We start from the raw sequence: 24743 nt of genomic DNA, 5'->3' as shown, positions 1-24743 counted from the left end.
AATAATAGATAATAATTATCTGGCTTTATCGCAAATAATATAGTTTCAATTACATTCTCAATCTAGGTATTCATCCCACAATGTTGTATATATGTAATATCGGTAAGACGAATTCAAGATAGTAGCCTACTCTAACTTTGTATTTTTCTACTTTAACATGCTTGTTCATATATATGTAGATATACATATTTTTAGGACAGCTAATTATTCCAGCATTTTACTATAAGTAAAATTAGGGGGACTAAATAAAATTACAATTGAGAAATCAATAATTGTTGTTGAATGATCTACTTGTTATTAACTGTGTGTTATTTGTGCTCACGAATATTTCGGTAAGACGAATTCAAGACAGTAGCCTACTCTAACTTTGTCTTGTTCTACTTTAACATGCATGTACATATATATGTGATTTATCATAATTATAACAAAAAATATTATAAATGAAGTGGCCAGCATAAGGGTCTGTGACATCTAATAAATTCTAAAAAATAACTTATTAACGAAAATTAATGCAGTAGAATTACTTGACTATTAATGATGTATTAATGAAATGTTGGGTACACGCTGATTTGTGTACCTTTTGGCGTTTAATCAACCCTTATACTTAACATTTGAAACTGTAAGTTTTTGTTAAGGAGATTTTTGTACCTTTTGGATAGATTTTCCTTTTTGTCTATTTTACAAAGTTACATATCTTCTTTACAGATTTTTTTAAAATTTGGAATAAGCAATTCTATCATTATAATCTGATAAGGTGTTAAGTCGGAACCGTAACTACCACTGGAGAGATCTTTTTAAAGAATGATTATAGTTGCGTTCCCCCAAACCATCCTCAATAACAATTTTTTTGAAAAAGCGTTTTGAATAACATAGGAAGGTATTTGTACGTAAATAGCAAAATTAAACTGCGATTTCAGTACTTCCTTTTAAGAGGAGTAAGAAAAATAAACTACGATTGCAGTACTTCTCCCTAAAAGGCAAAGAGGCAAAGATTTTTTAATCGAACGACAATTCATTGATTTAAATCGGTTCACTCATTGATAATTTAAACGATTGCAGTACTTCCTCTTAGTAGGTGCAAGAGCATCAGCAACGTAGAGGAGCTTTAACCACTTATTCGAGCTGAATTTTATCAAAATCGGACTAAGCGTTATAGAAATATTGGTAATAATAGTTTTAGAAAGGGCCTTATTTGGGGGGGGGGGCAAACTCCCCTCCTTAAAAGTCACGGTGCCGAGACTTTTAAAGTGCAAATTTGTATAAAATTTCGATTCGAATGACACTTCATTCATAAAAATCGGTTCACGTGTCGATAATTTGAAACGATTGCTATACTTCCCCTTAACAAGTGTAAGAGCTGATCGCCGCTTTAATGTTACGTAGGGGAGCCCTAACCCTATCATCCTACCAAATTTTATCAAAATCGGGCCAAGATTTACAGAGTAATTAGTAATAATAATTTTGGAGGGGGCCTTACATAAAGGGGGCTAACTCCTCTCCCATTCCATGTACAGCGTCGGGACCTCCAAAAGGCACATCTACATAAAATATTGAATCGAATGACACCTCATTCATGAAAATCGGTTCACGCGTTTAGGCGCTACGTTGTTTACAAAAAAGGTAACAACAACAACAACAACAACAAGAACAAGAACAAGAACAAGAACATTTTTTGAAAAGTCGTTTTTGCTCATTTTCGGCAACTTTTTTCTCGAAACCTATTAGATCTGGGTGGTTGCAAAAAAATTACAGTTATAAAGGAGGGTTTGGAGTAAGATTTAAAGAAAATTTGGGAATTTTATCTTTTATAGAAAAATAGAAAAAAATTGTCAAAGTTGGGTGTTTTTTAACGTTACGCTTCTTCGTGCAGTTTTTGATGGTCAACCCTTATCTCCTTAACTTAAACTTTAAAAAAAGCATAAGGGTTGATTAAACTAATAAAGGTACCTAAATCAGCAATACATTTCATTTATAGAGGACAGTATTTCATTTCACTGCTCTGTCCTCTAACTTTATTTCTTTTCTAAAATAGGCGTTTTGTGCCTTATTTTGTAAAGTCGACGCGAAGTTTTAAAAAATTCGAATACTTTCATTGGTGAATAATATAAGGACGAATGAAAAAACCCAGTTAAAGGTAAGAACATTAGAAGTATTTCCGTCAAATGCAACTATCAAATGGACTGTATGATTTTATGACTTTTTAAAGCGTGAACCGGCGCTATAAAAAAAATTATTAAAAAGTATCAAAAAATGTTATTTAAATTTAAATGTGTGTCCTAATCATCGAATTTTCCTGTTTCGCCTAAGTCAATCATTATAACTTTGCTATAAAGAACTATTAATTATTTTATTAGATAAATGTTTAAACCACTCTGCTCGATAAATTAACTGATCGATTTCAAACTTCATCAACATCACTGTTAGGTTTACTGTTAGGTGTAGATGGAAGACGAAATTCCCCAGTACCGCAAACCCAACCCATTTGCATTAATAAATCTACGTTAAATATATTTAATAATATAAGTGCGTTTAAAAAAGTAAATTCCAAGATACTACTATTATAGACTCCTTAACAAAAACTTACAGTTTCAAATGTTAAGTATAAGGGTTGATTAAACGCCAAAAGGTACACAAATCAGCGTGTACCCAACATTTCATTAATGCTTCATTAATAGTCAAGTAATTCTACTGCATTAATTTTCGTTAATAAGTTATTTTTTAGAATTTATTAGATGTCACAGACCCTTATGCTGGCCATTTTCGTCTACAAAATATAATATGTTCAAGTAGCACTGTAGATTGACTGTAATATCTAGTTATTTATAACAATCAAACTATTAATTACAGGTTAAAAAGAAAAACGTTACAAAAAATAAAAAAAAATTATGAGGCTAAAAAATTCAAAACTTTTTTTTATAAAAAACTTACATCAATGATTTTGTTTATTTCATTTATTTATTTTTATTTTTAAATAAAAATCGTCGGTTTAAGTTCATTCTTTGATTAAAGCAATTGTTATTTTATGAAGTAGTCAAACGTTTATAATAATAGATAATAATTATCTGGCTTTATCGCAAATAATATAGTTTCAATTACATTCTCAATCTAGGTATTCATCCCACAATGTTGTATATATGTAATATCGGTAAGACGAATTCAAGATAGTAGCCTACTCTAACTTTGTATTTTTCTACTTTAACATGCTTGTTCATATATATGTAGATATACATATTTTTAGGACAGCTAATTATTCCAGCATTTTACTATAAGTAAAATTAGGGGGACTAAATAAAATTACAATTGAGAAATCAATAATTGTTGTTGAATGATCTACTTGTTATTAACTGTGTGTTATTTGTGCTCACGAATATTTCGGTAAGACGAATTCAAGACAGTAGCCTACTCTAACTTTGTCTTGTTCTACTTTAACATGCATGTACATATATATGTGATTTATCATAATTATAACAAAAAATATTATAAATGAAGTGGCCAGCATAAGGGTCTGTGACATCTAATAAATTCTAAAAAATAACTTATTAACGAAAATTAATGCAGTAGAATTACTTGACTATTAATGATGTATTAATGAAATGTTGGGTACACGCTGATTTGTGTACCTTTTGGCGTTTAATCAACCCTTATACTTAACATTTGAAACTGTAAGTTTTTGTTAAGGAGATTTTTGTACCTTTTGGATAGATTTTCCTTTTTGTCTATTTTACAAAGTTACATATCTTCTTTACAGATTTTTTTAAAATTTGGAATAAGCAATTCTATCATTATAATCTGATAAGGTGTTAAGTCGGAACCGTAACTACCACTGGAGAGATCTTTTTAAAGAATGATTATAGTTGCGTTCCCCCAAACCATCCTCAATAACAATTTTTTTGAAAAAGCGTTTTGAATAACATAGGAAGGTATTTGTACGTAAATAGCAAAATTAAACTGCGATTTCAGTACTTCCTTTTAAGAGGAGTAAGAAAAATAAACTACGATTGCAGTACTTCTCCCTAAAAGGCAAAGAGGCAAAGATTTTTTAATCGAACGACAATTCATTGATTTAAATCGGTTCACTCATTGATAATTTAAACGATTGCAGTACTTCCTCTTAGTAGGTGCAAGAGCATCAGCAACGTAGAGGAGCTTTAACCACTTATTCGAGCTGAATTTTATCAAAATCGGACTAAGCGTTATAGAAATATTGGTAATAATAGTTTTAGAAAGGGCCTTATTTGGGGGGGGGGGCAAACTCCCCTCCTTAAAAGTCACGGTGCCGAGACTTTTAAAGTGCAAATTTGTATAAAATTTCGATTCGAATGACACTTCATTCATAAAAATCGGTTCACGTGTCGATAATTTGAAACGATTGCTATACTTCCCCTTAACAAGTGTAAGAGCTGATCGCCGCTTTAATGTTACGTAGGGGAGCCCTAACCCTATCATCCTACCAAATTTTATCAAAATCGGGCCAAGATTTACAGAGTAATTAGTAATAATAATTTTGGAGGGGGCCTTACATAAAGGGGGCTAACTCCTCTCCCATTCCATGTACAGCGTCGGGACCTCCAAAAGGCACATCTACATAAAATATTGAATCGAATGACACCTCATTCATGAAAATCGGTTCACGCGTTTAGGCGCTACGTTGTTTACAAAAAAGGTAACAACAACAACAACAACAACAAGAACAAGAACAAGAACAAGAACATTTTTTGAAAAGTCGTTTTTGCTCATTTTCGGCAACTTTTTTCTCGAAACCTATTAGATCTGGGTGGTTGCAAAAAAATTACAGTTATAAAGGAGGGTTTGGAGTAAGATTTAAAGAAAATTTGGGAATTTTATCTTTTATAGAAAAATAGAAAAAAATTGTCAAAGTTGGGTGTTTTTTAACGTTACGCTTCTTCGTGCAGTTTTTGATGGTCAACCCTTATCTCCTTAACTTAAACTTTAAAAAAAGCATAAGGGTTGATTAAACTAATAAAGGTACCTAAATCAGCAATACATTTCATTTATAGAGGACAGTATTTCATTTCACTGCTCTGTCCTCTAACTTTATTTCTTTTCTAAAATAGGCGTTTTGTGCCTTATTTTGTAAAGTCGACGCGAAGTTTTAAAAAATTCGAATACTTTCATTGGTGAATAATATAAGGACGAATGAAAAAACCCAGTTAAAGGTAAGAACATTAGAAGTATTTCCGTCAAATGCAACTATCAAATGGACTGTATGATTTTATGACTTTTTAAAGCGTGAACCGGCGCTATAAAAAAAATTATTAAAAAGTATCAAAAAATGTTATTTAAATTTAAATGTGTGTCCTAATCATCGAATTTTCCTGTTTCGCCTAAGTCAATCATTATAACTTTGCTATAAAGAACTATTAATTATTTTATTAGATAAATGTTTAAACCACTCTGCTCGATAAATTAACTGATCGATTTCAAACTTCATCAACATCACTGTTAGGTTTACTGTTAGGTGTAGATGGAAGACGAAATTCCCCAGTACCGCAAACCCAACCCATTTGCATTAATAAATCTACGTTAAATATATTTAATAATATAAGTGCGTTTAAAAAAGTAAATTCCAAGATACTACTATTATAGACTCCTTAACAAAAACTTACAGTTTCAAATGTTAAGTATAAGGGTTGATTAAACGCCAAAAGGTACACAAATCAGCGTGTACCCAACATTTCATTAATGCTTCATTAATAGTCAAGTAATTCTACTGCATTAATTTTCGTTAATAAGTTATTTTTTAGAATTTATTAGATGTCACAGACCCTTATGCTGGCCATTTTCGTCTACAAAATATAATATGTTCAAGTAGCACTGTAGATTGACTGTAATATCTAGTTATTTATAACAATCAAACTATTAATTACAGGTTAAAAAGAAAAACGTTACAAAAAATAAAAAAAAATTATGAGGCTAAAAAATTCAAAACTTTTTTTTATAAAAAACTTACATCAATGATTTTGTTTATTTCATTTATTTATTTTTATTTTTAAATAAAAATCGTCGGTTTAAGTTCATTCTTTGATTAAAGCAATTGTTATTTTATGAAGTAGTCAAACGTTTATAATAATAGATAATAATTATCTGGCTTTATCGCAAATAATATAGTTTCAATTACATTCTCAATCTAGGTATTCATCCCACAATGTTGTATATATGTAATATCGGTAAGACGAATTCAAGATAGTAGCCTACTCTAACTTTGTATTTTTCTACTTTAACATGCTTGTTCATATATATGTAGATATACATATTTTTAGGACAGCTAATTATTCCAGCATTTTACTATAAGTAAAATTAGGGGGACTAAATAAAATTACAATTGAGAAATCAATAATTGTTGTTGAATGATCTACTTGTTATTAACTGTGTGTTATTTGTGCTCACGAATATTTCGGTAAGACGAATTCAAGACAGTAGCCTACTCTAACTTTGTCTTGTTCTACTTTAACATGCATGTACATATATATGTGATTTATCATAATTATAACAAAAAATATTATAAATGAAGTGGCCAGCATAAGGGTCTGTGACATCTAATAAATTCTAAAAAATAACTTATTAACGAAAATTAATGCAGTAGAATTACTTGACTATTAATGATGTATTAATGAAATGTTGGGTACACGCTGATTTGTGTACCTTTTGGCGTTTAATCAACCCTTATACTTAACATTTGAAACTGTAAGTTTTTGTTAAGGAGATTTTTGTACCTTTTGGATAGATTTTCCTTTTTGTCTATTTTACAAAGTTACATATCTTCTTTACAGATTTTTTTAAAATTTGGAATAAGCAATTCTATCATTATAATCTGATAAGGTGTTAAGTCGGAACCGTAACTACCACTGGAGAGATCTTTTTAAAGAATGATTATAGTTGCGTTCCCCCAAACCATCCTCAATAACAATTTTTTTGAAAAAGCGTTTTGAATAACATAGGAAGGTATTTGTACGTAAATAGCAAAATTAAACTGCGATTTCAGTACTTCCTTTTAAGAGGAGTAAGAAAAATAAACTACGATTGCAGTACTTCTCCCTAAAAGGCAAAGAGGCAAAGATTTTTTAATCGAACGACAATTCATTGATTTAAATCGGTTCACTCATTGATAATTTAAACGATTGCAGTACTTCCTCTTAGTAGGTGCAAGAGCATCAGCAACGTAGAGGAGCTTTAACCACTTATTCGAGCTGAATTTTATCAAAATCGGACTAAGCGTTATAGAAATATTGGTAATAATAGTTTTAGAAAGGGCCTTATTTGGGGGGGGGGGCAAACTCCCCTCCTTAAAAGTCACGGTGCCGAGACTTTTAAAGTGCAAATTTGTATAAAATTTCGATTCGAATGACACTTCATTCATAAAAATCGGTTCACGTGTCGATAATTTGAAACGATTGCTATACTTCCCCTTAACAAGTGTAAGAGCTGATCGCCGCTTTAATGTTACGTAGGGGAGCCCTAACCCTATCATCCTACCAAATTTTATCAAAATCGGGCCAAGATTTACAGAGTAATTAGTAATAATAATTTTGGAGGGGGCCTTACATAAAGGGGGCTAACTCCTCTCCCATTCCATGTACAGCGTCGGGACCTCCAAAAGGCACATCTACATAAAATATTGAATCGAATGACACCTCATTCATGAAAATCGGTTCACGCGTTTAGGCGCTACGTTGTTTACAAAAAAGGTAACAACAACAACAACAACAACAAGAACAAGAACAAGAACAAGAACATTTTTTGAAAAGCCGTTTTTGCTCATTTTCGGCAACTTTTTTCTCGAAACCTATTAGATCTGGGTGGTTGCAAAAAAATTACAGTTATAAAGGAGGGTTTGGAGTAAGATTTAAAGAAAATTTGGGAATTTTATCTTTTATAGAAAAATAGAAAAAAATTGTCAAAGTTGGGTGTTTTTTAACGTTACGCTTCTTCGTGCAGTTTTTGATGGTCAACCCTTATCTCCTTAACTTAAACTTTAAAAAAAGCATAAGGGTTGATTAAACTAATAAAGGTACCTAAATCAGCAATACATTTCATTTATAGAGGACAGTATTTCATTTCACTGCTCTGTCCTCTAACTTTATTTCTTTTCTAAAATAGGCGTTTTGTGCCTTATTTTGTAAAGTCGACGCGAAGTTTTAAAAAATTCGAATACTTTCATTGGTGAATAATATAAGGACGAATGAAAAAAACCAGTTAAAGGTAAGAACATTAGAAGTATTTCCGTCAAATGCAACTATCAAATGGACTGTATGATTTTATGACTTTTTAAAGCGTGAACCGGCGCTATAAAAAAAATTATTAAAAAGTATCAAAAAATGTTATTTAAATTTAAATGTGTGTCCTAATCATCGAATTTTCCTGTTTCGCCTAAGTCAATCATTATAACTTTGCTATAAAGAACTATTAATTATTTTATTAGATAAATGTTTAAACCACTCTGCTCGATAAATTAACTGATCGATTTCAAACTTCATCAACATCACTGTTAGGTTTACTGTTAGGTGTAGATGGAAGACGAAATTCCCCAGTACCGCAAACCCAACCCATTTGCATTAATAAATCTACGTTAAATATATTTAATAATATAAGTGCGTTTAAAAAAGTAAATTCCAAGATACTACTATTATAGACTCCTTAACAAAAACTTACAGTTTCAAATGTTAAGTATAAGGGTTGATTAAACGCCAAAAGGTACACAAATCAGCGTGTACCCAACATTTCATTAATGCTTCATTAATAGTCAAGTAATTCTACTGCATTAATTTTCGTTAATAAGTTATTTTTTAGAATTTATTAGATGTCACAGACCCTTATGCTGGCCATTTTCGTCTACAAAATATAATATGTTCAAGTAGCACTGTAGATTGACTGTAATATCTAGTTATTTATAACAATCAAACTATTAATTACAGGTTAAAAAGAAAAACGTTACAAAAAATAAAAAAAAATTATGAGGCTAAAAAATTCAAAACTTTTTTTTATAAAAAACTTACATCAATGATTTTGTTTATTTCATTTATTTATTTTTATTTTTAAATAAAAATCGTCGGTTTAAGTTCATTCTTTGATTAAAGCAATTGTTATTTTATGAAGTAGTCAAACGTTTATAATAATAGATAATAATTATCTGGCTTTATCGCAAATAATATAGTTTCAATTACATTCTCAATCTAGGTATTCATCCCACAATGTTGTATATATGTAATATCGGTAAGACGAATTCAAGATAGTAGCCTACTCTAACTTTGTATTTTTCTACTTTAACATGCTTGTTCATATATATGTAGATATACATATTTTTAGGACAGCTAATTATTCCAGCATTTTACTATAAGTAAAATTAGGGGGACTAAATAAAATTACAATTGAGAAATCAATAATTGTTGTTGAATGATCTACTTGTTATTAACTGTGTGTTATTTGTGCTCACGAATATTTCGGTAAGACGAATTCAAGACAGTAGCCTACTCTAACTTTGTCTTGTTCTACTTTAACATGCATGTACATATATATGTGATTTATCATAATTATAACAAAAAATATTATAAATGAAGTGGCCAGCATAAGGGTCTGTGACATCTAATAAATTCTAAAAAATAACTTATTAACGAAAATTAATGCAGTAGAATTACTTGACTATTAATGATGTATTAATGAAATGTTGGGTACACGCTGATTTGTGTACCTTTTGGCGTTTAATCAACCCTTATACTTAACATTTGAAACTGTAAGTTTTTGTTAAGGAGATTTTTGTACCTTTTGGATAGATTTTCCTTTTTGTCTATTTTACAAAGTTACATATCTTCTTTACAGATTTTTTTAAAATTTGGAATAAGCAATTCTATCATTATAATCTGATAAGGTGTTAAGTCGGAACCGTAACTACCACTGGAGAGATCTTTTTAAAGAATGATTATAGTTGCGTTCCCCCAAACCATCCTCAATAACAATTTTTTTGAAAAAGCGTTTTGAATAACATAGGAAGGTATTTGTACGTAAATAGCAAAATTAAACTGCGATTTCAGTACTTCCTTTTAAGAGGAGTAAGAAAAATAAACTACGATTGCAGTACTTCTCCCTAAAAGGCAAAGAGGCAAAGATTTTTTAATCGAACGACAATTCATTGATTTAAATCGGTTCACTCATTGATAATTTAAACGATTGCAGTACTTCCTCTTAGTAGGTGCAAGAGCATCAGCAACGTAGAGGAGCTTTAACCACTTATTCGAGCTGAATTTTATCAAAATCGGACTAAGCGTTATAGAAATATTGGTAATTAAAACTGTCCGGTAGGACAGTTGTATAAGGGTTGACCATCAAAAACTGCACGAAAAAGCGTAACGTTGAAAAACACCCAACTTTGACAATTTTTTTCTCTTTTTCTATAAAAGATAAAATTCCCAAATTTTCTTTAAATCTTACTCCAAACCCTCCTTCATAACTGTAATTTTTTTGCAACCACCCAGATCTAATAGGTTTCGAGAAAAAAGTTGCCGAAAATGAGCAAAAACCGCTTTTTCAAAAAATGTTCTTGTTCTTGTTCTTCTTCTTCTTGTTGTTCTTGTTGTTCTTGTTGTTCTTGTTGTTACCTTTTTTGTAAACAACGTAGCGCCTAAACGCGTGAACCGATTTTCATGAATGAGGTGTCATTCGATTGGGAATTTTATGTAGATGTGCCTTTTGGGGGTCTCGGCCCTGTGCATCGAATGGGAGAGGAGTTAGCCCCCTTTATGTAAGGCCCCCTCCAAAATTATTATTACTAATTACTCTGTAAATCGTGGCCCGATTTTGATAAAATTTGGTAGGATGATAGGGTTAGGGCTCCCCTACCTAACAATAAAGCGACGATCTGCTCTTACACTTGTTAAGGGGAAGTATAGCAATCGTTTCAAATTATCGACACGTGAACCGATTTTCATGAATGAAGTGTCATTCGAATCGAAATTTTGTACAGATTTGTACTTTAAAAGTCTCGACGCTATGCCTCATAAGGAGGGGAGTTCGCCCCACCCAAATAAGTCCCTTTCTAAAACTATTATTACCAATATTTCTACAAAGCTTAGTCCGATTTTGATAAAATTTAGCACGAAGAAGTGATTAAAGCTCCTCTACGTGGCTGTGAAGTGCCATCATGCTCTTACACCTACTAAGAGGAAGTACTGCAATCGTTAAAATTATCAATGAGTGAACCGATTTACATCAATGAATTGTCGTTCGATTCAAAATCTTTGCCTTTTAGGGAGAAGTACTGTAATCGCAGTTTATTTTTCTTGCTCCTCTTAAAAGGAAGTACTGAAATCGCAGTTTAATTTTGCTATTTACGTACAAATACCTTCCTATTTTATTCAAAACGCTTTCTCCAAAAAATGGTTATTGAGGATGGTTTGGGGACCGCAACTATAACCATTCTTTAAAAAGATCTCTCTAGTGGTAATTACGGTTCCGATTTAACACCTTATCAGGTTATAATGATAGAATAGCTTATTCCAAATTTTAAAAAAATCTGTAAAGCAGGCGTAACTTTGCTAATAGACAAAAAGGAAAATCTATCCAAAAGGTACAAAAATCTCCTTAACAAAAACTTACAGTTTAAAAAGTTAAGTATAAGGGTTGATTAAACGCCAAAAGGTACACAAATCAGCAAGTACCCAACATTTCATTAATACTTCATTGATATTATTTAAGTAATTTTACCGCATTAATTTTCATTAATATTTTTTAAGAATTTATTAGATGTCACATACCCTTATGCTGGCCAGTTCATTCATAATAGTTATAATTGTGATAAAATGTATATTATATCTTCGTATAAATAGGTACTTTATTTTAACTCTATTCCAAATTATTCTTCTGATTTCTCTTTAATGTGCCCTTTATTCTGAAGTTGTCACATATACATGCATGTTAAATTAGAAAAAGACAAATTTAGAGTCGGCTACTGTTTAAATTTGAATCACGGAGGATTTAAAACAATATTTCAGTCTTGAATTCGTCTTACCGAAATATTCGTGAGCACAATGACACACAGTTAATAACAAGTAGATTATTCAAAATTATATATTCATTTCTCAATTGTAATTTAATTTAGTTCCCCTAATTTTACTTATAGTAAAATACTGGAATAATTAGCTGTCCTAAAAATATGCATATCTTATTTACTTTATATTACATATACACAACATTGTGGGAAGAACACCTAGATGGAGAATGTAATTGAAGACAACTATATTATTTACGATAAAGCCAGATTGACTACTACATAAAATAACAATTACTTTAATCGAAGAATGAACTTAAACCGACGATTTTTATTTAAAAATAAAAATAAATAAATCACTGATGTATGTTGGTGTAAGCATTTTTTAAAAATTTTTTTGAATTTTTAAGCCTCATATTTTTTTATTTTTATAACGTTTTCTTTTTCACCTGTAATTAATAGTTTGATTATTATAGATAAATAGATATTACAGTCAATCTAAGTTAAATGGTGTGCTACTTGAACAAATATTTTGTAGATGAAAATGGCCAGCATAAGGGTATGTGACATCTAATAAATTCTTAAAAAATATTAATGAAAATTAATGCGGTAAAATTACTTAAATAATATCAATGAAGTATTAATGAAATGTTGGGTACTTGCTGATTTGTGTACCTTTTGGCGTTTAATCAACCCTTATACTTAACTTTTTAAACTGTAAGTTTTTGTTAAGGTAATAGTTTTAGAAAGGGCCTTATTTGGGGGGGGGGCAAACTCCCCTCCTTAAAAGTCACGGTGCCGAGACTTTTAAAGTGCAAATTTGTATAAAATTTCGATTCGAATGACACTTCATTCATAAAAATCGGTTCACGTGTCGATAATTTGAAACGATTGCTATACTTCCCCTTAACAAGTGTAAGAGCTGATCGCCGCTTTAATGTTACGTAGGGGAGCCCTAACCCTATCATCCTACCAAATTTTATCAAAATCGGGCCAAGATTTACAGAGTAATTAGTAATAATAATTTTGGAGGGGGCCTTACATAAAGGGGGCTAACTCCTCTCCCATTCCATGTACAGCGTCGGGACCTCCAAAAGGCACATCTACATAAAATATTGAATCGAATGACACCTCATTCATGAAAATCGGTTCACGCGTTTAGGCGCTACGTTGTTTACAAAAAAGGTAACAACAACAACAACAACAACAAGAACAAGAACAAGAACAAGAACATTTTTTGAAAAGTCGTTTTTGCTCATTTTCGGCAACTTTTTTCTCGAAACCTATTAGATCTGGGTGGTTGCAAAAAAATTACAGTTATAAAGGAGGGTTTGGAGTAAGATTTAAAGAAAATTTGGGAATTTTATCTTTTATAGAAAAATAGAAAAAAATTGTCAAAGTTGGGTGTTTTTTAACGTTACGCTTCTTCGTGCAGTTTTTGATGGTCAACCCTTATCTCCTTAACTTAAACTTTAAAAAAAGCATAAGGGTTGATTAAACTAATAAAGGTACCTAAATCAGCAATACATTTCATTTATAGAGGACAGTATTTCATTTCACTGCTCTGTCCTCTAACTTTATTTCTTTTCTAAAATAGGCGTTTTGTGCCTTATTTTGTAAAGTCGACGCGAAGTTTTAAAAAATTCGAATACTTTCATTGGTGAATAATATAAGGACGAATGAAAAAACCCAGTTAAAGGTAAGAACATTAGAAGTATTTCCGTCAAATGCAACTATCAAATGGACTGTATGATTTTATGACTTTTTAAAGCGTGAACCGGCGCTATAAAAAAAATTATTAAAAAGTATCAAAAAATGTTATTTAAATTTAAATGTGTGTCCTAATCATCGAATTTTCCTGTTTCGCCTAAGTCAATCATTATAACTTTGCTATAAAGAACTATTAATTATTTTATTAGATAAATGTTTAAACCACTCTGCTCGATAAATTAACTGATCGATTTCAAACTTCATCAACATCACTGTTAGGTTTACTGTTAGGTGTAGATGGAAGACGAAATTCCCCAGTACCGCAAACCCAACCCATTTGCATTAATAAATCTACGTTAAATATATTTAATAATATAAGTGCGTTTAAAAAAGTAAATTCCAAGATACTACTATTATAGACTCCTTAACAAAAACTTACAGTTTCAAATGTTAAGTATAAGGGTTGATTAAACGCCAAAAGGTACACAAATCAGCGTGTACCCAACATTTCATTAATGCTTCATTAATAGTCAAGTAATTCTACTGCATTAATTTTCGTTAATAAGTTATTTTTTAGAATTTATTAGATGTCACAGACCCTTATGCTGGCCATTTTCGTCTACAAAATATAATATGTTCAAGTAGCACTGTAGATTGACTGTAATATCTAGTTATTTATAACAATCAAACTATTAATTACAGGTTAAAAAGAAAAACGTTACAAAAAATAAAAAAAAATTATGAGGCTAAAAAATTCAAAACTTTTTTTTATAAAAAACTTACATCAATGATTTTGTTTATTTCATTTATTTATTTTTATTTTTAAATAAAAATCGTCGGTTTAAGTTCATTCTTTGATTAAAGCAATTGTTATTTTATGAAGTAGTCAAACGTTTATAATAATAGATAATAATTATCTGGCTTTATCGCAAATAATATAGTTTCAATTACATTCTCAATCTAGGTATTCATCCCACAATGTTGTATATATGTAATATCGGTAAGACGAATTCAAGATAGTAGCCTACTCTAACTTTGTATTTTTCTACTTTAACATGCTTGTTCATATATATGTAGATATACATATTTTTAGGACAGCTAATTATTCCAGCATTTTACTATAAGTAAAATTAGGGGGACTAAATAAAATTACAATTGAGAAATCAATAATTGTTGTTGAATGATCTACTTGTTATTAACTGTGTGTTATTTGTGCTCACGAATATTTCGGTAAGACGAATTCAAGACAGTAGCCTACTCTAACTTTGTCTTGTTCTACTTTAACATGCATGTACATATATATGTGATTTATCATAATTATAACAAAAAATATTATAAATGAAGTGGCCAGCATAAGGGTCTGTGACATCTAATAAATTCTAAAAAATAACTTATTAACGAAAATTAATGCAGTAGAATTACTTGACTATTAATGATGTATTAATGAAATGTTGGGTACACGCTGATTTGTGTACCTTTTGGCGTTTAATCAACCGTTATACTTAACATTTGAAACTGTAAGTTTTTGTTAAGGAGATTTTTGTACCTTTTGGATAGATTTTCCTTTTTGTCTATTTTACAAAGTTACATATCTTCTTTACAGATTTTTTTAAAATTTGGAATAAGCAATTCTATCATTATAATCTGATAAGGTGTTAAGTCGGAACCGTAACTACCACTGGAGAGATCTTTTTAAAGAATGATTATAGTTGCGTTCCCCCAAACCATCCTCAATAACAATTTTTTTGAAAAAGCGTTTTGAATAACATAGGAAGGTATTTGTACGTAAATAGCAAAATTAAACTGCGATTTCAGTACTTCCTTTTAAGAGGAGTAAGAAAAATAAACTACGATTGCAGTACTTCTCCCTAAAAGGCAAAGAGGCAAAGATTTTTTAATCGAACGACAATTCATTGATTTAAATCGGTTCACTCATTGATAATTTAAACGATTGCAGTACTTCCTCTTAGTAGGTGCAAGAGCATCAGCAACGTAGAGGAGCTTTAACCACTTATTCGAGCTGAATTTTATCAAAATCGGATTTAGCGTTATAGAAATATTGGTAATAATAGTTTTAGAAAGGGCCTTATTTGGGTGGGGCAAACTCCCCTCCTTATGAGGCACGGCGTCGAGACTTTTAAAGTGCAAATCTGTACAAAATTTCGATTCGAATGACACTTCATTCATGAAAATCGGTTCACGTGTCGATAATTTGCAACGATTGCTATACTTCCCCTCAACAAGTGTAAGAGCTGATCGCCGCTTTAATGTTACGTAGGGGAGCCCTAACCCTATCATCCTACCAAATTTTATTAAAATCGGGCCAAGATTTACAGAGTAATTAGTAATAATAATTTTGGAGGGGGCCTTACATTAAGGGGGCTAACTCCTCTCTTGTTTAATGTACAGCGTCGAGACCCCCAAAAGGCACATCTACATAACATTCAGACTCGAATGACACCTCATTCATGAAAATCGGTTTGCGCGTTTAGGCGCTACGTTGTTTACAAAAAAGGTAACAACAAGAACAACAAGAACAAGAACAAGAACATTTTTTGAAAAAGCGGTTTTTGCTCATTTTTGGCAACTTTTTTCTCGAAACCTATTAGATCTGGGTTGTTGCAAAAAAATTACAGTTATAAAGGAGGGTTTGCCCTTTATTTTAAAGAAAATTTGGGAATTTTATCTTTTATAGAAAAAGAGAAAAAAATTGTCAAAGTTGGGTGTTTTTCAACGTTACGCTTTTTCGTGCAGTTTTTGACGATCAACCCTTATACAACTGTCCTACCGGACAGTTTTAATAACACAATGAATTATTTTATGTCACTATTATTAAAATTCCTTTTCTCCAACATTATAAAAGTGAAATTCAAAACAAGAATTGAAATACATTTTACAATAATGATTATTAAAACTGTCCGGTAGGACAGTTGTATAAGGGTTGATCATCAAAAACTGCACGAAAAAGCGTTAGGTTTAAAAACACCCAACTTTGACAATTTTTTTCTCTTTTTCTATAAAAGATAAAATTCCCAAATTTTCTTTAAAATATAGGGCAAATCCTCCTTTATGACTGTAATTTTTTTCCAACAAGCTAGATTTGATAGATATTGAGAAAAAAGATGCTCAAAATGAGCAAAAACGGCATTTTCAAAAAATGTTCTTGTTCTTGTTCTTCTTGTTCTTCTTGTTGTTGTTACCTTTTTTGTAAACAACGTAGCGCCTAAACGCGTGAACCGATTTTCATGAATGAGATGTCATTCGATTCGGAATTTTATGTAGATGTGCCTTTTGGGGGTCGCGACGCTGTACATGGAATGGGAGAGGAGTTAGCCCCTTTTATGTAAGGCCCCCTCCAAAATTATTATCATTAATTACTCTGTAAATCTTAGCCCGATTTTGATAAAATTTGGTAGGATGACAGGGTTTGGGCTCCCCTACCTAACATTAAAGCGACGATCTGCTCTTACACTTGTTAAGGGGAAGTATAGCAATCGTTTCAAATTATCGAAACGTAAACCGATTTTCATGAATAAAGTGTCATTCGAATCGAAATTTTGTACAGATTTGCACTTTAAAAGTCTCGACGCTGTGCCTCATAAGGAGGGGAGTTTGCCCCACCCAAGTAAGGCCCTTTCTAAAACTATTATTACCAATATTTCTATAACGGTTAGTCCGATTTTGATAAAATTTAGTAAGAAGAAGTGGTTAAAGCTCCTCTACGTGGCTGTGAAGTGCCATCATGCTCTTACACCTACTAAGAGGAAGTATTGCAATCGTTAAAATTTTCAATGAGTGAACCGATTTACATCAATGAATTGTAGTTCGATTCAAAATCTTTGCCTTTTAGGGAGAAGTACTGTAATCGCAGTTTATTTTTCTTGCTCCTCTTAAAAGGAAGTACTGAAATCGCAGTTTAATTTTGCTATTTACGTACAAATACCTTCCTATTTTATTCAAAACGCTTTCTCAAAAAAATGGTTATTGAGGATGGTTTGGGGACCGTAACTATAATCATTCTTTAAAAAGATCTCTCCAGTGGTAGTTACGGTTCCGATTTAACACCTTATCAGGTTATAATGATAGAATAGCTTATTCCAAATTTTAAAAAATCTGTAAAGCAGACGTAACTTTGCAAATAGACAAAAAGGAAAATCTATCCAAAAGGTACAAAAATCTCCTTAACAAAAACTTACAGTTTTAAAAGTTAAGTATAAGGGTTGATTAAACGCCAAAAGGTACACAAATCAGCAGTTCCCAACATTTCATTAATACTTCATTGATATAATTTAAGTAATTTTACTGCATTAACTTTTCCTTCACATTTTTTAGAATTTATTAGATGTCACAGACCCTTATGCTGGCCAGTTCATTCATAACATTTTTTTATTATAATTATGATAAAATGAGTGATGAATTATTCTGAGTAGTCACATATACATGCATGTTAAAGTAGAAAAAAACAAAGTTAGAGTCGGCCACTTTTTAAATTTCAATCACGGAGGATTCAAAACAATATTTCAGTCTTAAATTCGCCTTACCGAAATATTCGTGAGCACAAATAACATACATTTAATAACAAGTAGATTATTCAACAATATTTACTCATTTCTCAATTGTAATTTAATTTAGTCCCCCTAATTTTACTTATGGTAAAATACTGGAATAATTAGCTGTCCTAAAAATATGCATATCTTTATTTTCTTTATTTTATATTACATATATATAACATTGTGGGAAGAACACCTAGATTGAGAATGTAATTGAAGAAAACTATATTATTTGCGATAAAGCCAGATTATTTATTACTTATTATTACAAACGTTTGACTACAACATAAAATAACAATTACTTTAATCGAAGAATGAACTTAAACCAATGATTTTTATTTAAAAATAAAAATAAATACATAAAATTATTGATGTAAAAAAAGTTTATGAATTTTTTAGCCTCTTATTTTTTTTATATTTTTTATAACGTTTTCTTTTTCACCTGTGATTAATAGTTTGATTATTATAGATAAATAGATATTACAGTCAATCTAAGTTAAATGGTGTGCTACTTGAGTAAATATTTTGTAGACGAAAATGGCCAGCATAAGGGTCTGTGACATCTAATAAATTCTAAAAAATGTGAAGGAAAAGTTAATGCAGTAAAATTACTTAAATTATATCAATGAAGTATTAATGAAATGTTGGGAACTGCTGATTTGTGTACCTTTTGGCGTTTAATCAACCCTTATACTTAACTTTTAAAACTGTAAGTTTTTGTTAAGGAGATATTATATAAGTAATGACTAATTAAAGATCTAAAACACTTCGTACCTGAGCCTTCTGAAACCGTAAGTCGGATACGATTGTCAGGATGGTTAAAAATCACCACCTGATTTGGTACAATCTTTGGTTCGTTAACCACTATAACTTCAAAATTAGCATCAACCTGATTTTCTTGGCAAGCAACTTGTATGTGGACAATTCCTGTTCTATCATGCGCTTCAACAGCTTTATAATGCTCTCCGGGTATCTATAAAATTGATAAAATAATAGTTGCTATAAAATAGGACTAACGATGAAGAGAAATTTTATTGAAGTAATAATAAAATAAAATGGATTTTTTTGACTTGTCTCCATGTATGCCATTTAAAACATTTTATAATACATTTAAAGGATATTTCATATACATTATCTTCAAGTGTTCAAATTTAAAAATGCTACTTTCAAAATACTTGCTATTGTCATTTTGTCACTAACACTAAATAATTGCCACTTTTGTTTTTGGGACAGCAGAAATACATGTTTCTTAAAATTAAGTTTAATATTATTGACAAAAAAGAAAAACTATAATTGGTTTACAAAATTAAAATAAGGAAATAATATTTAGAAGTACAAGAAAAAAGAAAAAAAAATACTTGCAATATAATCAGACTTATGTGTGTAATTCAAATTGACAGTCTCTGTTTCATCAATGACAACGAGGGAATTATCCGCTGACCATTTATAATGTAAACTAGTTGCATTGTCAAACTTGTGGCCATCAGCATCCATTATCTAAAAAAGCAAAACATCTTCTTGTTAGTATCTACTTGTATGGCACGATAAAGTATATCTGTTTACTTTAAGCATTCAACGGTAAATCACTAATTGCATTTTTTATAGTATTATCTATTAGTAAAGCAAGTAAAGTAATCGCCTATTTTTTTCAGGCGGGGCTTAACGTCCAACTACCAATTTGGTGTCGTGGACGGAGGTGACTAGCAAACATACTTTATGACTGTGATTATTAAGATCCAAATCTGTGGCCATTAGCATTGGGTTGTTCTCATAAAATTGTTTGATTGATCTCAAAAGATATTTTCATATATATTCAACGGTATAGCTAGCACTAAGCAACTTTCTGATTGTGTTTTGGCAAATATATCCACAACATAATTCATTGAAAAATTTCTGATGTAGTGATGATAATTATAGGACTTTTGCAATCCCCCAAAAAATGTGACACTTGTGTTTTTGCAATAAACGATCAGGAAATGAAAAAAAAGTTTAACAACTACAGAAGCTTTCTTTTTTATACTAAATGTATAAATGTGTTTATATTGTTCGCAAACTCAAATAATAATAATAATAATTTTATGATGTAACCGCAAGAACAAATAATGCTTATCAGTAATTTATAATAGTAATATAACCTTTCACACAACTGGTTCATTAAAAGAAAATGGTTTATTGTGAGATCGAGCTCAGTAAAGGAAGTCATGCTGAAATCTGCCAGTGACTCATTATTACCTTCGCAGTAAAAGCATGTATGAAGGACAAAATGCCGAAGTTCGACAACTTAATAAAACAAATATTAAACGAACAATGCTACTAAGTATTAAAAAAAACAAAACACAAATGTACTTACTATAAGCATAAATTCCACAACTGAATTTTTGTTTACATATATAGCATTGGAGTGTGTTCGAGGGCAAGCAGTAACCACAAACGGCTTTAATCTTATTACAGAGGGTGAAGCGCACATAACTTCTAATGACGCAGAATATTTTTGCCCTGAGTATCAAAATAATATGTAATTAATATAAAAATTAAAATAAATGCATAAAACTCGATTACATCCTCAAAAAAAAGATAATAACTTATGAAGAAGAAAATTAAAGAATTTCAAAATATATACATATAACATATGTACAATATACATTATTTACGGAGAACCCATTTTAAAACTCTAAAAAGTACCCTAATAACATAAAAATAAAAACTGACATTGCAACACAGATGAAACGTAATTGGCTGCACTAAAGTACCGTTATCGGGCAAACAAAACAGCATATTATACCAAAGTATTTTGAAAAGTATAAAATTAGCCTTCAAATAAGTTTCAAAAAGTTGGAAAAATTAGCCTATTTTAAACTATTTTATTTCATGCGAAACAGGAATTTCCAGATTTTTTTTTTCTTACTGAAAGAAAATATGCTTCTAGCAGAAATGTTTATTCATATCACTCAATATTTTATAGTTCTTATCTAAGACAAGTTCACAGTTGTTTTCAGTACGCAACCGATCTCTACGCAGTATCTGCCAAGATACAAAGAAAATGTTCATCAACGGACTCTAGGTTATAGACTTCTAAGATAAGGATATTTAAGTATAGCATGTCTGGAATTAAACTAAGCTCTAAATCTGTTAGTCCAGCGCCATATTACCTTCTTTTTTTTTTAAATGGCATTAGCGTTTAAGTCAGTGCCTTACTTACAAGATACTTGTATAGCAGATACAATTGCACCAACACTTTTTCTTTTATATTAATTAAAAATTCCATTATTGTGTAAAAGAATTTTTTTTTTAAATATTTTTATTCCAGAAAAAAGTATCTAAACATGTTGAAAGTCAGGGAAGCTATAAACAAGTTTTCTCCAGGTGATACAAATTTTCTCTATTCCAGATGACCTATACAGTATTTTTTAGCTATCGCACTCATTGCAATTATACAAATTTTTAATACCTTAATAATTAAATTTTAAATTTGTTTTATGACAAATCTTTTTCCTTGATATAAAATAGCACGTCGTGATTGTTATTAATAAAATAAATATAAACTACCATACCTACAACGGTGGTATCTTTACAGTTTTCCACAGCCTTCAATGAAAGAGTCAATTTCCCCATTCCAAGTTTCTCACAAGTAACTTTAATCACATAATGATTATGTCTATCCACAAGAAAATCATATGACCAAGTATTTTGAGCGCTTAATGTAACTGATCTCGTTAGCTGAAAAAACAAAGAGAATTTTTATGTACAATTCACATAAATTTACTTATCAAATTAGCTTACAGAATTAAAGAGCTTAGAGAGTTGAAATTCTTCACGTACCTTACAAAGGAAGGGTATCGGACCCCCATCGAAAACAACCTGTCTTGAAGAACCAACGGCAAGTGTAGTAGTTTTTGATATAGGTTCAACTACTCTTAACTTTTCGTAAGCTGCAACCACGGTTCTTTTTTCAATTTCATTTCCATTTTCTTTTTTAAATGACACACAAATCTGAAAACCAGATAAACTATTTCGACCACTGATATTCTCATATGCTTAATAATCTTCCCCCAGCTACAGGTTTGGGTTCTTATCTGGTCTTCATTACTGAAGTTTCATGATACAAGCAATAAGAGATAGAAAACACAAATTATACTTAAAGTTTTGTTTTCCCGTCTTGCCTTAGCCTATAACTTTGTGATCTCTATAAATTCAATCCATAAGTTAATAATAATTAAATAAAACAAGCACACATTTCACTAAAATAACAGTAAATAGCGCAAATTATATCTTAATGAATTTCGAATCTAATTTTCTTATAAAAATATTTCAATTAGGTAGATCTACATTTATACACGAATATGGACTAAGGAGAAAATAATTATTACACTTTATACTTACTGTTGAAATTGCAGGTTCAGCACTAATTATTTTAACTACAGCACAAGCTCCGTGGGTTAAAGATTCATTAGGAATGGTAGAATCATGTGTAAAGCCAGTATCAATTTTAATATTAAACTGCATGTGTTGACAATTTGAAAATGCAAATTTTTTGGCAGTACCGTTCGGAAAAATATGAAGTCCAGTCACAATTATATAAACTTCGGCCATTTCACCAACCTGCATATTTATATTAAAATATAAACAAAATTATGTTCTAAAATAAAGAAATAATGAGGAAATTTAATGCAAAAATAAACTATTTGAAAACTCTATTTACAATGTTTGTTTCATAAGTTATTTGCTTTATCTATCCCTTGTAAATTAAATGATTTTATGCCACAATTTTATTTTTTAAATTAACATTCTTAATAAATATTAGTAACATAATGTGCAATAAGTAAATTCGGTTAAACACACTACATCCTAAATTTTATAAACTCAGGTTCTATGGCCTCTCTATGTGTAACAAACGTTTCCTTGGCACGTATGTGTTTCAAACGTTTCCTGGATCGATCTGGAGGAAGCAAGAAACTGACAATGTTTTCACCTATTTGTTTACCACTATTGCATAAATATGAACAGTTCAGGTCATTTTAAAAAGGAAAACAGAAATTACACTTGTTAAAATTACTTAAATGATTATACAGGTTAAAAAAAGAAAAGGAGATGTACAAAAAAGTTGTTTTTTGTTTTTAAGTGCACTGATAAAATAAAAGGACTAATATGAAAAAAGTTTATTTCAAGAGTGGTTAAGAATCAGGAGAAAAAATTCACACGATTTTTTTTTATGCGTGATCAACAAAATATTTATTACAGTACAGGTAATAAAATATAAATTATATCACTTATCACAAGCAAAGATTTAATTGTGCTTTGAGTGAGATATGTATCGATAAATTTTTGTAAAAGAGAGCAAGTAATCAGGAACAGCATTTCGTCAAATGAATGTCAGATTTATAAAGTTCCCAATATTTAACATCTGAGAATGCATACTTCATTCTTGTTACAAATAAACGAAGAGATTTTTACTTTCTAAACAAATTTGTGTGATTAACTCGTTTATTAGAGAAGGAAACACAAATTGTGGTTCAGAAATACCCAGTGTGGTAATATTTCCATAGTAATTATTAAATGATGAGTCGACAATTCGTTCCACATTTTTTTGGAGATTACCATAATTTTAAAGGACTCCAACAATCTATAATAATTCAGAGAAACTACTTCATGTCTCTGACTAATCCAGATACCCACCACTCAAATCATTATAAGATAATTTCTCAAACAAGGACACCAATTGTAGGACATAGTATTACAATATATAAGTTCAACCAAACTATTGTAAAAAGCTTGGGAATTTGATCGTTTGGCTTTGCTAGCAGTTTAAGCCACCAGCCAACGAGGTTTTAAATACTTTTTTCAGAAATGAAGAAGTGCGGTTTATGCTATGTCACAGAAATTGGTTGGTAAATGAAGCAATTGTTTGAAATAAGATAACTGACATTTTTTTCTATTGTAGTAAGTCAGCACGGGAGAGGCCCCATTTCTGGAATGTATACGGCAATATGAACTCTGTAAGTGATTTAATTAAAACGCATTTGGTTTTTCTAGTAGATTTAGAACGACTGAGCAGTTAATTACTGCAGATTAGATTAATTAATGTTAAAGATTATAATTTGATGATTTTAAACTTTAGACCAAAAAATTACCGAGATATATTTTTTTGTCTATATCCCATTAAATACGAACTTCAAAATAAACAGATCTTAAAATAATAGTAATCATACACAAACTTACTTCAACTTGGGTCAGTGGCCGCACTAATTCTAAGTTGCTTGGTTCTATAACAATTACATCTGCACTAGCCCACCCATAGGTATGACTTTTCATATACACATGTATACCGGTACTGCCAAGACCAGTAGGTACTACAGTACCTTCATCATTGACGATGGCTACAGAAGTTTCTTCAGTTTGCCACGTATAAGTCCCATCTCCGCCAGATGCTTTCAAAGTAGTGGAATAACTAAAATAAGACATTATTATTACCTTCAAATGAGTTTTTT

General features: G+C 30.6%; 1 protein-coding gene across 1 annotated transcript in view; it reads right to left on the bottom strand.

Annotated features, from left to right (window-relative positions):
- Nucleotides 1-24743, bottom strand: part of Gp210 (nucleoporin 210) — a 49695-nt gene that overhangs the window by 21790 nt on the left and 3162 nt on the right. Inside the window, exons 7-13 of the mRNA XM_074124289.1 lie at nt 24475-24703; nt 22639-22857; nt 22078-22248; nt 21810-21975; nt 20609-20754; nt 19621-19755; nt 19033-19231 (exon numbers count right to left, since the gene is read on the bottom strand). Of these exons, the coding sequence (XP_073980390.1) occupies nt 19033-19231; nt 19621-19755; nt 20609-20754; nt 21810-21975; nt 22078-22248; nt 22639-22857; nt 24475-24703 (1265 nt within the window). The remainder of the gene's footprint in view (nt 1-19032; nt 19232-19620; nt 19756-20608; nt 20755-21809; nt 21976-22077; nt 22249-22638; nt 22858-24474; nt 24704-24743) is intronic.

Source organism: Rhodnius prolixus, unplaced genomic scaffold (genome assembly GCF_049639745.1).
Source record: "Rhodnius prolixus isolate KJV_2025 unplaced genomic scaffold, Rpr scaffold_3, whole genome shotgun sequence".
NCBI classification, from domain to species: Eukaryota; Metazoa; Arthropoda; class Insecta; order Hemiptera; family Reduviidae; genus Rhodnius; species Rhodnius prolixus.
The sequence above is the reverse complement of the archived record's forward strand: the minus strand, read 5'-3'. Positions and strand labels throughout refer to the sequence as shown.